The sequence below is a fragment of the Tetrao urogallus genome (genome assembly GCF_951394365.1).
Source record: "Tetrao urogallus genome assembly, chromosome: 5".
NCBI classification, from domain to species: domain Eukaryota; kingdom Metazoa; phylum Chordata; class Aves; order Galliformes; family Phasianidae; genus Tetrao; species Tetrao urogallus.
Window position 1 is genome coordinate 1,099,756 of NC_136818.1, and position 14,307 is coordinate 1,114,062.

A 14,307-nucleotide genomic window follows, 5' to 3' on the forward strand; every position below is an offset into this window, starting at 1 on the left:
GTCCAAAGGAAATTATCGAGTACTGGGCACTGAGGTGCTGGGTTAACCCACAGCTGGGAGTCACTGCCAGCCCACCGAGGGGCTCAGCTGGAGTGCCTGCACTCAGAGCCCTCCGTGCAGGACAGCCCCACAATGCAGCACAGGGGTCACAATCCCAACACAACATTTATTTGGTAAATGGTTTCCAAACACCAACACAGACACCGCTGGCCTGATAATTAACCACTAGGTACAAAAGGCCTCATTGTGTATTCATACAGGAAACAGCACTTCAATTTGTACAGGTGAGGCAAAGCCACACAGGCTGGAGCTGCAATTAAGAGTGGGAAACGGATAAAAGGTTAGAGTGGTGTGAAAGCTGTATCTGCACCAAAGTGGGAGTGCTGAGACAATACTGTGAGCACCTATTGCACAGTCATCGCATCAGGGGCGCACACGCACACTGCACAGCACTAATCAGGAGAATTGTTAACTCCTGGCTCACTGCTGTGATTTTAAAGCAGAAAACTATGCTTCACAATCTGCTACCTCCCAACAACAGCCTCCTCCGTGCTGCTATGCGTCAGGTTGGGGACAGCAGCATCTCCACCTCAGTGCCACCACAGACACAGCCTGCAGGGACGGGGCTGAGGCTGTATCCCCTCACCAACCACTCATGGTCACTTATGCACGTGTGTGCATGTATTTATATGAGTATATATGCAGCTGTATATGCTCTAACACAGAACAGAGTTGTGCAAGTAACTTAAATGTATTATTTCTTGAAAATTCAAGAGAAATTAAGTGGGGTGTTTTCTGTTCCACTAGATGCAATTGATAAAAAGTGCAAATGTACTCACAGGTGTTTACAGCACCGAACCCAGAGCTGCTGCCACATCCACTGACAGCTGCTGAAAATCCCTAGACGGACTGCGCAGAACAAAGCACCTACCTGGGTAACACTGAACAGCTGACAAGCACACAGACTACGCACACTGAGGAGCAGGAAGGAAAGGTGGAGCTGCTCACTGCGTGCACCCATCTTCCTCACAGTGGGTATCCACCTTCCCCACATCTCTAGGATGCATCTCTAGGATGAGGCCTCCCATTGCAGAAGGGAAGGTTCAGATTGGATACCGGGAGAAATTTCTCTTCCTAAAGAGAGTAGTCAGGTGCTGGCACAGCTGCCCAGGGATGGAGGGGTGGGGAGGTCACTGTCCCTGGGGGTGTTCCAGGGCTGTGGGGTTGTGGCACTGAGGGCTGGGGGCAATGGAAGCTCACTGTGCTTTTCCAACTGTAATGGTTCTCTGGTTCTATGATCCATTCTGGTGCATCCACCTTCCTCAATTTGCATTTAGGACAATTTATCTTTGGTGCAAATTTGCCACGTGCCATCTCACTGTGCACACACATCCAAATAAGGAAAACAGAGCAGAATGGTTAGCTATAAAAGGACAGAAAACATCTTCAGAAATGTTTGAAAAAAGGCATGAAAAGTAATAACACATCTTTATTCAAGCACCTCGGGAGCAGGAAACCTGCCAGACTCTATGGAAAGGATATAAAAGGAATGCTCCGAAAGAAAGGTCACAGCAGAAAATCTAAATTAATTTGTATTCAGAGTTTGGGCCAGCTCCCATGCTGCAGTGCTCACCCACAGACTCAGCTGGAGGGTTTGTCTTAAGCAGAAGTCAGAATAAAGCAGGGAAAAAAAGGAACAGAGCAGAACTGCTGATGGAACTCGGGTTACAAGCTCAGACAGCGTGCATGTATCACACATGGTACCTCAGTGCTGGGTGATGGGAAGCCTGTAAGCAATGTCACAATAACTTCTGCATCATTCCAGGACACATTGAGGAGACCATGTATCAGTGACTGCCATCTGTACCAGGCAAATCAACAGAAGCTCTTCAAACGTGAAGGGATACTCGAAGAAATATGACACATTAGGGGAATTCAGCAACGTTTTTGTGATGAGAAAGGATGACTCAAACTCCTGGAGCCTATCAAAAGAGTACAAGAGATCTGGACAGTGAAGTCTACCAAAAGCACGTGTGGAGGTCCATCACTGGGACTTCTTAACATAGCACCTGTGTGAAGAGAGAGGGTCTTCACATGCATAAATTGGAAGAAACAGGATTTTTATATGAGTGGGAGGAGGAGCTGCCAACAGCTCCAGGCTCCTGCTGCTGACTTGGTAAGTGACTCAGAAAAGGATGCTGACCTACAGGAGGTTTTCAAAACCAAGCCATTTGGGCCTTTCCAGGAGCTGTTATCACTGCCACAAGCAGTGCTGAGGGCAAAGGAGGGGACCTGTGGGACCCAAATCACCAACAGCAGCACAGCAACGGTGCTCTCCTCCCTTGGCAGTCTCCTGCCTTCCCTTGTCTTTCCATCCAGGCTAGAGTACAGTGCTATCCTGCAGGATAGAAGCTGGGAATTGCAGCCCTCCACTCTGAGAAATAACTCAAACACAGAATAATTAAACACTGAAGCACAAATTGCCTCATTCAAAACCCACTGAAGCTAGTCAAAATCTCTGCACTGAACTTAATTGCTTCAGTTTGGGTGCAAAATGCCTGAAAACATCAGTGGCAATTGGAAAGCCTCACCTTCAGCTTCACATACATATTCAGCAGGGTAGCATTTACAGAGCAGAATGCTACAGAGCTATTGGGAGCTGTGCTCTATTAAGCATTGCCCTGAGCCATTACACAGTGATATTACATGTCATTACAGCAAGAAAAGATCACCTCTACCAAACAGAATAATACGAATTATCCTGGTTGGGTCTTTGAGCCATGGATAGCACCTGCAGAGGTGTTACATTGCTCAAACCTCAGAACCTCGGTCAGAAGCTTGCAAATGCTCCAGAAATTTTAACAGGAATTGAAGGAAAAACAAAACCAACCAGATTGTTTCCTGGTTTTGTTGCAAAAGTTGCTGCTTTGATAAGGTATTCGAAAATATTTGCAATATTAGCCAGAGATTTCCAGATATTTCCTAATGCCCTGAAGCTCTTGGAAACACATATGTTTACTAACCATGTAAGAGAGAAAAGAAATAATTGTTTTTAGAAAGCAGTTTTGTGAAGAGCTGTACATCAACATACAAATATTTTCAGCATTTAAGAAGTAGCAGCAAAGTCTTCTGAAGAGAAAGTACTGCTGATGGAGAACAGGAACACCCTGCTCTGCGCTCCTGCACATCAGGGCACTCCTCCAGCCCACCACAACCCAGCACAACAGCAGAACTGCAATGTTTGCTACGTCTGTCCCAGAGAAAACTCTCTGCACTGCATCAATTTTCCACCACAAAGTGTCAGGGAATACACTGATACGTTTGGACTTGTTTTACATGCAGAAAAATTATGACAAACTCAGTCAACGGAGAGCTCTTGTTGTGTAATGCAAGGCCTATTAAGGTGGTGAGGCACTGGAACAGGTTGCCCAAGGAGGCTGTGGATGCCCCATCCCTGCAGGCATCCAAGGCCAGGCTGGATGTGGCTCTGGGCAGCCTGGGCTGCTGGTTGGCGACCTGCACACAGCAGGGGGTTGGGACTGATGAGCGTTGTGCTCCTTTGCAACCCAGGCCATTCTAGGATTAAAGAACACCACTTTGGAGATCCCTGCTCTGGTGAGGGAGCTTCCTTCCAACCAGCAGTTATTAGTATTTACTTTGATGATTTTGTAACTAAATTTGAACACTTGGCACTTGGTTACCATGGATACGTTTTACAACAACCTTGACTTGTTGACTGAGTGGCAAAAATAGAGCTACAGTAAACACAAAGCACATTTAATTGCTGTTTATGCCAAGATGCTAAATGCTTCCCTTAGAAAGTCTTCATGCACACACAGCTGACAGCACAGCACAGAGGACAGACTGACGTCTGCTTTTTGGTAACTTTTCGTTGCACGTGATTTAAGTTGCATTTGACATGGTAACAGCACTAAGCAGATGCTACTTCCAAAGGTCTGATGGAACACTTCTAGGCTAGCTAAGAGCAGAAGCACAACATTAAAATTAGGCATTCACCTTCCTTTTCACATTTCTTCTCTCAGCAGAAGCACCAAACTACCAACCATCAGTAGGCTCCCCTGATCACAGTGCACCAAACAAACTGCAGGTTAAGAAGGAAAGCTCTGCAGTACACATCTGCAGACCTGCCCCATCTGCCCCAACACCAGGCTGTAAAACCCCTCTGGCTTATAGGGCCGCATGCATTTCCTGACTGAGGTTGGACACAGACCAGCACTGCACTCGGGGCGATTCTTTCTCCCCTCTCTCTCATACTACAGCTGTGCCTCCTTACCACCATTTTGAAGGGCAGCGTTTGCACAAGCAGAAGCCCTTCTTTCCAGTCTGCCTCAGCAGAGCCTCCTGCTGCAGCAGAGATGAGACCGACCGCCCACAAGGAACGTCTCCCTTGGTTACAGCACTCAGAGCCTCCATCCTGCCGGAGCCATCAGCAGGAAGTCACTGAGCTCAGCCACGGCCAGCTCAGTGCTGCTGCACCCAGAGGTACTGCACCCAGGAGGGGCTTGCAGACACTGCAGGGATGGCACCTGGACACCAGGGATGGCACCTGTGCTGCTGAAGTAAAGGAGAGCCGCCTTCTTAGTAAGGCTGACACAGCTCCTGCCCCGCTGCCATAAGCCGCAGTGCACACACAGCCTGCAGACAGGAATGACCCCAAAGCCACAGACCTGCTCTCCCGGCACATCAGTGAGGACTGAAGGGCCTGCTTTGTTTCTCAAAAAAATGCACACTGAATTCAGAGCAGAGAAAATAGGATGTCTGCACACAAAATAAGTGTTTCCCACTGGTATCAGAAATACATCCTTTAACATAAAACATGACTTATCTCTGAAAAGGGTCGTTCTGGGCCCTCAGGGAAATACCCAAGCGGAGCAGTGAAAGCATCACGTCCCACATAGGGAAAATTCCTGCATATCAGCTTTTAGTGAATGCGAGATTGCTAAGCACAGTGCTAAATAGCACACAATGCAGTGTTAGAAGTGTCCTAAGTAGAAGTCTTCCATCACCACTGTAAGTCTCATCTACAGTGAGGACGTACAGCCTCTATTTGGAATGATTCCCAGAGCCGTGGGTATTTTTTCATTGGTACAGATCCTTGCATAGAAAGCACACAATGCTGGTTGGAATTCAGAAGTGTATTCCTTGCTTTCCGCGGTGGAACTCCCTGCATGCAGCATGGGAAGCGTAGATGTTCACCTCTCATTTACCGCTTCATTTTCAAAATACCACTTAAATGTTGGTCAAATGATGGCAGTACCAAGATAAATACCATTGTTTAAAATAAACAGTAAGATGGACATTTCTCAACATTCTGATGACACGAGTTTCCAAACAGTATCATAAACAAGCAAACGCACTTTGCTTCCTCACAAACCTTACTGGGAGGTTGTTCTGATGAGGTTACACTGCACACATTTCCAATGACTCACAGTAGTTCTTCATGAGAACAGACTGTCACTGAATCAATGACCAGGGCTTTTCATATTTTGTTTCCCAATTCTGTTTACATCTCATATTTGAATGTTACAGGATGTTACACTACAGATTCGGGGTACTGAGCTGTAGTCAGCTAGTTTACAAGCACCCATCTTCCATTCAACATTTGCTTTTTGCTAAAAATCTTTGCTACGTTGTCTGCGAACAGGAGAAAAAAAAAATAGATCTGAACAGAAATAACATCATCAGAATGCTACCAGTAAAATTATTTTGCACTGCAGGAAATGTCAGGTCAAAGAGCGTTACATAAATAGTCGTCACTTACTTTGGTAGAGTTTTCAAGTGATTTTCCCTTAACTCCAATATTCTCAATTTGACAAGTCTAGGAATACAAGAGAAAATAATTAGTTCATCTTATGAATCAGTTCAGAAACCCACTGGAATGGTTTGAAGCTGCTCACTGCAGTAAGGCGAGTTTGTGTACTACAAAATAACAAGACCTCCAGCAATTGTGGGATTGAACTTAACATACAATGCGTTCAGAACCAAATAGCTCTGTATTTACTCCATCTTCTTTTTATGTCCTTATCCGAACTCATCTGAAAACTTCTGACACACCTCAGTTTTCTCGAATAATGATAAACTACTTTTATTGACAATTCCAACAAGGCAAGCAAAGGAAAAGCTAATTTCTCTCAAATATTTCTGGATCTGTGAAAACATGAAAAGCAGCTGCTACACAGTTTGCAATTCCCTCTTCCATTTGTAGCCTTATATTCTGCAGCTCCACATCGACAGACCAGCATTACAGAACAAACCTCCATTTCATTTTCTGTATTTTATGCAGAAGTAGGACATATGTGCTGGTACAAATTAGAACCTCTATACGGCAGCACTTCACCATTCCCCAACACTGCAACTCTAACCAGCAGTATTACTCAGGCCATGTGAAATGGGGTGATTCTGCATCACTCACTCATAACTCTGCTATTTCTAAACAGAGCTGCTACATCAGAGCCACACTGTGTAAGATTTTAGGTGGATAGCACTGTTCTTAAACGTTCAGAAAGTTTATTGGTGAACTTTATGATGAGTTCCAACAACTCCACTAATATTGCCTTTTGATATTACTCTACAGTGAAGGCCCATTAGTGCCCTAAGTGTAAGCACGTGTCCGTGAGAAAAGCTGAAGCCATACAGCAAAGCTGTGAATACTTCTGTCCAATGCAATATCCATTTTCTGTTTCACAGAATCTCAGACTTCCCAGCTATTCTAGAAACCCATGACTTTCCCCTTTTCCTACCAAAAAAGAAAAAAAAAAAAAGGGAAAAAAAAAACCATTGTAAATCCTACACTTGCACTTTAGCCAGGACTAAAAGCAACACCTCTAAGTGAGAAGTGCAGAGATGTTTACACGATGCTCCTGTAGGCTCCATTCCCCACTGTGATCAGATGGCTAAATGAGACTGTAACAGATTAACTGAACGTTACTGCAGCAGAAGAGACAAAGCAAGCACTAAAATCTGGAGCAGGGCAATAAGAGTCACAGTTACAGAGCTCGTGTGCTCAGTGATAAACAGCGCAATTTCTGTACGCTAATGTTGGAAGCTTCAGAGACACGACAAGGATTTGTAAGTGCAGGATACCAAAGGGATAACAGGAGCAGCACAGTAATGACAGAACAACAACCACTGCTGGAACCAATGTCATCTCATCTAGATAAAATCTGCATTTGTAGATTAAAAAAAAAAAAGTGAGTGCTTTCTGCTAAGAGATGTAGAATGCTGGAGATGTTCTTAAGAGCCAAAGATCAGTAGACGAGTGCAAGCAGAGCTTCAGAAGAGCATAATGAATATAATTATTCCATGGACAGAAAAACTACACATCTGATAAATTGCAGGGGTATTTCATGCCTTTGTCTTTCCTTATCACTTGTACATGCTGTCTGAATTCTGAACTGCAAAAGCGATCTTCAGATTTATTCTGATGTTCCAAACACTCAACATCTGCAAGCAATGACAAGTTCCCCTTTTCTCAACGGGGCATTTTCTAAAAGTTACTGCAGTATAGCACATAGAGTTCAGGGTCAGCGACAGTTTCAGCAAGCAAATGCTAACAAATTTGTACTTCCTATTTCTCAGTGCCTGAGTACCATCACCTCCAACACCAGTTATGCCACACCGGTGTTGGTGTTGGAGTGCTGAGGTGATATTCCCAACGGAACTGTGACACGCTCTTACAAGTAGCTAGATAGACCAGGAAAGAAACTAATACTGGATGAATTCTGTAACATCACCTTTTCCTCCTTTAGTCCTCTGTCTTCTGAGCTATTTGTCCCACTGGGCAATCAGAAGGCAGAAGAGCTGCACAACCTTTCTGCTGGCAGCACAGCAGAGATGTGAATGTTGTGGTGCATTCTTCAATGGCCACATCAAATTGTCTTTGGTTTTCTGCCTTTGACTCATGCTTACGTAACATTTTAGCTCAGCTTCTACTGCATTTATCTGTACTGCCACCCAACATCCTTTCTGCTCTGCTGTCTTTTGAACCTTCTCTCTTCTCCTTGCTTTTCTATTCTTGTTTTTGTTGCTCCACCACACTCAGCCCTTCCTTATCTTTCTTTCCGGCTCACGACGCGTTTTTCTTTCTGTTCAGTCCTCAATAGCATACACTACACCACACTGTTATTTTCTGCACTTGCCACAACTTAATAACACATTTGACTAAGACAGGCCTCTTTTCTCCAATTCTCATTCCTGTCCACCTTTTCCCTAAACCAGCAAAGTGCTTCACTTCATCATAGAATTCTTGCTGACATAATATTCTCTCTAACAGTAACAATTCATCAAAATAGGGCTGAAGAGACAAAAATCTGTACTTTTTGTTGTTGCTATTTAAAAAAAAAATAAATTACAGTTTTAAAATGGTCCTTTAAAACCTGAAGTGGGTTCATATGAAAGAGCAACGCGCTTTGATGACTAATTCTTACCTTCCAAAGTTAGCTGGGAGAAACTCCAAAAAGGCATCATTTAGATAGAGCTGGGTCAAATTTAGAAGTTGTGTGAAGCCATCTGGCAGCCTAAAAAACAGTTAAAAGCTTAATGCTCACACTGAAGTTGCTATGGAAATAATAACAATATATATTTAGAAAGAGAAAGATGACTTTCTTTCTCACCCTCTTTTTCTACCCAAATTATCAAGAAGAATTTACTGAGCAGCTTTTTATGGATATTTTTGACTGCTCTCATCTTTTCCACATTGCTATAACCACATGAAATTCAACTCCCTGGCACATCCCAGTCGTGTCGGCCTTTTCTCCCTTTCAAGTTGAAGCTTTTAAGCCAAAGGTATATTGCTCCTCCCCCTCCCCTCTGAGATACTGAAGTTTCATTCCTTCACTTCCTTCACTTTATTTCATATATCACAGGATTACAAAGACATTCGGTGACTGCAGGTTTTTGGCAGGAGTAAGTATTTCTGAAGTCCCAACCTGGAGATTATGGCACTGGAGGATGCAGCACAGCTTACTCCCAAATACATCCATTACCAGCCTGCAGGCTGCACCAACACACGCCGTGCTCCCACCCAGAGCAGACATCTCTGCAGAGATGTATCCATCTTGGATTTCAAACAGTTGAAAAACAATTCTCATTAATTCCGTAAATAAACTTGACATTGGGCCTCCAGATTTCAGTTAACTTTGCATACATTCTCTGCACTAACAATAATACAAACACAAGGCTCCTGATACTCACTTAGATACTGGATTGACACTGGCTTCAATAATTGTTAAGCATTTACAGCACTTAATATTCTCTGGGAAGTCTTGAATTCCTGAAAACATTGAAAGTAGTGTTATGCACACGTGAAAACTGTTCAACCTGTTTTGATCCTGAATGAGTTCAGATCTAACAGTGATAAACATACTTCAGTATTACAATCCAGAAGGTACTTTAGCAGTAAATAAATAGACCACAACAGGCAATGTGGCTTGCAGTACAAATTCTGCGTTCTAGAGTTAGAGTGACACAATTTGTACCGATATTTGTACCGATATTTGCGCCTTTCATTTCTTTCCCAAATGCCCACTCTTTTCCTCTTTGCCCATCTCTAGACTTATACTGATAATTTTTTCAAGAGAGCCTAAGCCTAATTTTCAAAACAAATACACAGGTTCAGATAAGCAAAGTTTTTTAAGCACATAGATAAGCATTTTGGAAATGTACATCAGCAAATTCATTGCTGGCTACATCAATCCTGGCAGCTGTTGATCTGCAGCCTTATATCCTTAAATACATTAATAAACCTGATCCACAAGAGCCAACCACTAAGTACTGAGCCACTTTGGAAAGGGGAATGCTTCCTAAGTGCAATAAAACGAGGCCCTGCTCCTCCGCTTGTAACGCTTATCGGTCACAACTTATCCTGGGGAATTATGCTAGAGAAGCCTCTGTTTTATTTGTTCACTTCATTAGGAGAAAAGCAAGTGAGGTGGATATCCACCCACACCTGTTGAAAGCATCAGGTAAGAAAGCAGAGCACAATGTAGAAAAAAAGAGTATGTTTTCTAGAATACAGTTGCTAGAATTTAAGCTTCCTTGTTGTTCGTTTACTCGTCACAATTCTTTAAGATACTTGTCCTTTTGATCTCTTACCATTTTTACTGATATCAAGTTCTCTGAGATTAACTAAGCTAGCAATGGTGGTTGGCAGACTGGAGAGGTCATTGTCTGGTATGCTCAGCTTGCGTAGCGCCTGGCAGTTGAACAGTTGCTGTAACATAAAAAGATACTTCAGAGTGTTTCAGGAAAAATCAGTTTGGAATCATCTTTATAAATAGAAGCAACAGATATTACAAAACTACAGAAGAATTCAAAGTGCAGAAGTATTTTGAAAGGCCAGAATTTGGGAAGCTGTTCTTAAAGACAGCTCAGCACATCGGCACAGCTTACACGTGGATGAAAGGAACGACCAGAGCAGCTGGTGAGTGGCAGAAATGCCCAAACACCATGGAACTCCCTGCTAAAAGTGCATACTCACTTTAAAAAGAACGAAACCTGCTGTTCCTTCAAGTGAATCTCTTCTCAGAAGACCAAGAGGTGATCACGTGAGGGAGGCATGAACAATGCCTGCTCACAAAGCTGAGCCTGAGCTGCAGCCACCAGCCCTGGCACCAGACCTGAAGGGCCTTCTCAATGAGAAACACCCCTCAGAACACTTTGCGTTGGCAGTTTTGCTCTGCACAGCTCCTCTCCCAAGGAATGCATTTGTTCATCTTCAGGACCTCTTCTTAAAGCACGGCATGTTGGACAGGACTGAAAAGTAAGGGGACTACCACGCTCCAGGGTTTGCTTTTGTGATTTCCAGCCTCGCTGCTGCAGCCCATAGCAATGTGCAGCACAGAGGCCTGGCAGAGCTTTGGCGTGCATACAAACCAGACCATTCCATGCTGTTAGAGCTGCAAAATGCAACCCCAGTGCCTTCTCCCAGCTGTTGCACTGAAGCATTACCATAAAAGACATAGGAAGCATGGAGCTTCCAGCTTGCCCCACAATATGCTGAGCCGCCTCACCTTGAGCACTGTGTGCAGTTTTGGGTGCCACAGCATACAAAAGACATAGAACTATTAAGGAGGGTCCGAAGGAAGGCTACAAAGAAGAGGTCTGGAGGGGAAGATGTGCTGGGAGCAGCTGAGGCCCCTTGGTTTGCTCAACCCAGAGAAGAGGAGGCTGAGGAGAGGCCCCACGGCAGCCCTGCCACCCCGTCGTGGCAGCCTCCAGCTCTCACAGCCATCCATCACCCTGCACCCACGTACCGCTTCCGCTTCCCTCCCACTTGTGCTGACAGTGCCAAGGTGTGAGGGACAACAACGGGCATTATTCTGCATGTCCCCACTTCCCGTGAGGCGATGAAATGCTGTAGCCTATAACTAAGAACTCCTCATACCCATTTTACCAACGTATTAGATTTATCTTTATTAATGTCGCCCAGTACAAGTTAAAACAGATCTTAGTTTATAATTATTTATAGATGACAGTTACTGGGAGGAGTTTTCGTCTCATCTGGGCTTTTCTGATTGGCAGGGATTCCACCTACATCAAAATCAATTCTCTTTTTCATGTCATTGATTCACTTGACTCATGCAAATAGGGTCGTATTTGCAGTGGCAGCTCATGGTAATGAGGGCAAAGGCAAGGAAAAGAAAAGTCTGGTCTAAAGTCAGGGGGAAATAGAGACTAAGAATTGCAGAATTATACCATAAATCCTAAAAAGAAATATGCTGCACAAAGTTCAAAAATACAACAGGCAGAATGAGTTTGATTTATCTGTGTAAGGCTAAGAAGTGTATTGGTTTCTAGAGAAACAGGTAACACTGGTATATAAGGATGTAGCGGAATCTCTATCTGTGCTTTTCTTCATGTAAAATATGGTAAAAGCGTTCTGATGGCAGTAAGCTTTAATAGACCACTGAGTCACTGAGGTACGTAATATTGGTAAATAACAAAAATAGAACACTGACGAAACAGATTTCTTTTTGGAAACAGTTATTGGGCTTCACATCTCCAGAGAAAGGAAAGTCCCGCTCACAGGAGCTCGCAGCATGTAATACAAATTAGTGTGAGGAAACACACTGCCATTTTAAGGAGAAATGACTTTATGTCACCTACAGCTAAATTTAAGGAGAGGACAGAGCTCGACATGTGGCAAAAATTATTTGGAGCAGAAAATTTGAGGAAGAAATAATTTGGACTGTTTCCACTTACGGCAATGATTAATAAACTCTTTGGACAAAGAGGTGTAGATGGAATTAAAAAAAACCAACCAATGCTCCCATTTTTCTTCCCATAACTGCGCAAGACCAAGACTGTGTTACATGATGCATTTACCCACACTCAAGGCTGATCATAAGGACCTTTTCAGTACGTTGTATTTGCTTCAAATTATTACTTACGGACAAAGAAATGAAGCAAGAGGTGCAAAAATGGAGCCCTACTCATTTAAATTGCCCCAAAGTATGCATTTATCTGCTGTTTCATTTCGCAAATACCATGTATGAATAGATGATACCACAACACAGTGCAGTGCACACCTCAGCTCTGACTGACACTGTCACCTTCATTTGACTTTCATTATTTTGGACCCTTTACCCTCGGCCCTCACCTTACATCCCGATATATTTGCCTTGTACTCAGCACTGCCATTTCTCTAAATACCATGGTGATGCCTACTTTCACAAGGCCAAAGACAAATATATTAATAATTGGTGGCTAAATTAAAACCTACACTTTTTTTTCAGTATGATTTTTCAGTAGCATTATTTAAATATACAAAGTTAACCATATATTTTTATTAAAATAGATGCAGTCCTGAAGGTACTTGCATTCATAGTGAAACGATCTGCACCCAAACCACTTTATATTCATGGGGACAAAAAAAATCTCCGGTTCTCTGCTGTCCTTTTTAGGAGGAGAGATAAGGCAGTTCTCTGTATCATTTTTTCCATGACACTTGAAGATTGTAGCTACCCTGCCTTATCATCTGTAAATAGCTTCTTGATTGAGTGAGTAATCTTCAGCAATGAACCTTCGTATCTGAATATGGGAACTCCATGTAATGAAACAAGCACGTTTTCTACATTGGGAAATAGAAGTCTCTGTGTTTTGTAAGTCAGGAACATATTGGGAGATGATGAAAAATGGATTACAGTGGAACAATGTTTAATTAAAAGACTTGTAAGCATCTTTCATTATTGTTGAGAAAAATTCAATTAAGGGACAGATTACATTACTTCATGCTTCATTATGTAGCTAGCACCTATTATTAATTGTTTTTTTCCACTACCTTGCCCTCTTTTGTTTCCAGAACATTCAAGTTACACTAACTTTTAATTTCTTACAGTAAATATTAATCAACAGAAGACAAAAGAATCTGTAAAAGAAGTTTTACACAGGAAGGATCACTACAGAATTTGGTTGCAGGGCCTCATTTATGGCTGTACAAATGTCACCCAGGCAGCGCTAGCCTTTCTCCCACAAGGATCAACAGCTCACCCTCACCAAGGGTTTTTTGGTGGTTTTTTTTTTTGTTTTGTTTTGTTTTTTGTGCAACCGATGATCCAAACGCAAGGCCTCCTGCCCCACGTGGCCATGTACTCACAGTCTCTCAAAGCACCATGCCATATTTATCATTCACCAGCCCACGAGCAAGCCACGTTTCAGAGTTGCAGCACATCTTCAGCGCGCATTCAAGAACACGGCTTTGCCAACTGTAACACACAAAGAGCACAGGTTACCTTGGGTAGCTCTTCGATTTGATTGGCATCCAGATAAAGCTCCTCTAACGTGCGCTCGAAGTTGAAGACCTCCTTTGGCACCTGCTGTAGGCCGCAGTGAGAGTAATCCAGGACGGAAACGATCTCCTCCTCACCGCGAAAACAGCGGCAGGGCACCAAGCGGCCAATAATCTTCCTTTTGGTTGTCATCTCCAAGCAGGGCACTGAAAGAAATGGGAGATAGTTTTCTGAAACTATCCACATGTTTGGGCCTATTGCTTCAGACTCATTACAAATACAGCAGGCCATTTGAGATGTATGTTTTTCTGACAGGTATTGTAATCTGATTCTCCACATCTTAGCCTGCTCTGCAACAAAGCACCGCTTGCCAGAATGATCACAAAAAGCAATCTCAACATACTGTCTGTTCCCCTACATGGTGACAGAACAAAACACACCAAGGCCATCCTCCGTTCTTGCTTTCTGTAACAATGAAAACCTGCTATACAAATCCTGCAGGTAGAAAGGAACACATTTTCCAGCTAAAGTGCACTCCATGCTTCCACCCCCTGCTCGG

The 14,307-nt window shown here is 43.3% G+C and overlaps 1 protein-coding gene across 4 annotated transcripts in view; it reads right to left on the bottom strand.

The window, feature by feature from the left end:
* LRRC7 (leucine rich repeat containing 7) overlaps nucleotides 1-13,946 on the bottom strand; it is a gene marked incomplete at its 3' end in the record, with an annotated part of 70,000 nt that extends 56,054 nt beyond the window's left edge. For 3 of the 4 annotated variants that reach the window (XM_079535600.1, XM_079535599.1, XM_079535598.1), the window contains exons 1-5: nucleotides 13,752-13,943; nucleotides 10,114-10,231; nucleotides 9,214-9,292; nucleotides 8,448-8,537; nucleotides 5,783-5,839 (exon numbers count right to left, since the gene is read on the bottom strand). In XM_079535600.1, the coding sequence (XP_079391726.1) occupies nucleotides 5,783-5,839; nucleotides 8,448-8,537; nucleotides 9,214-9,292; nucleotides 10,114-10,231; nucleotides 13,752-13,940 (533 nt within the window). In that variant the 5' untranslated portion in view covers nucleotides 13,941-13,943. Of the gene's footprint in view, nucleotides 1-5,782; nucleotides 5,840-8,447; nucleotides 8,538-9,213; nucleotides 9,293-10,113; nucleotides 10,232-13,751 lie in introns of all 4 variants that reach the window. The other variant, XM_079535597.1, reaches the window with a different exon arrangement.
* Between the last annotated feature and the right edge of the window lie 361 nt (nucleotides 13,947-14,307).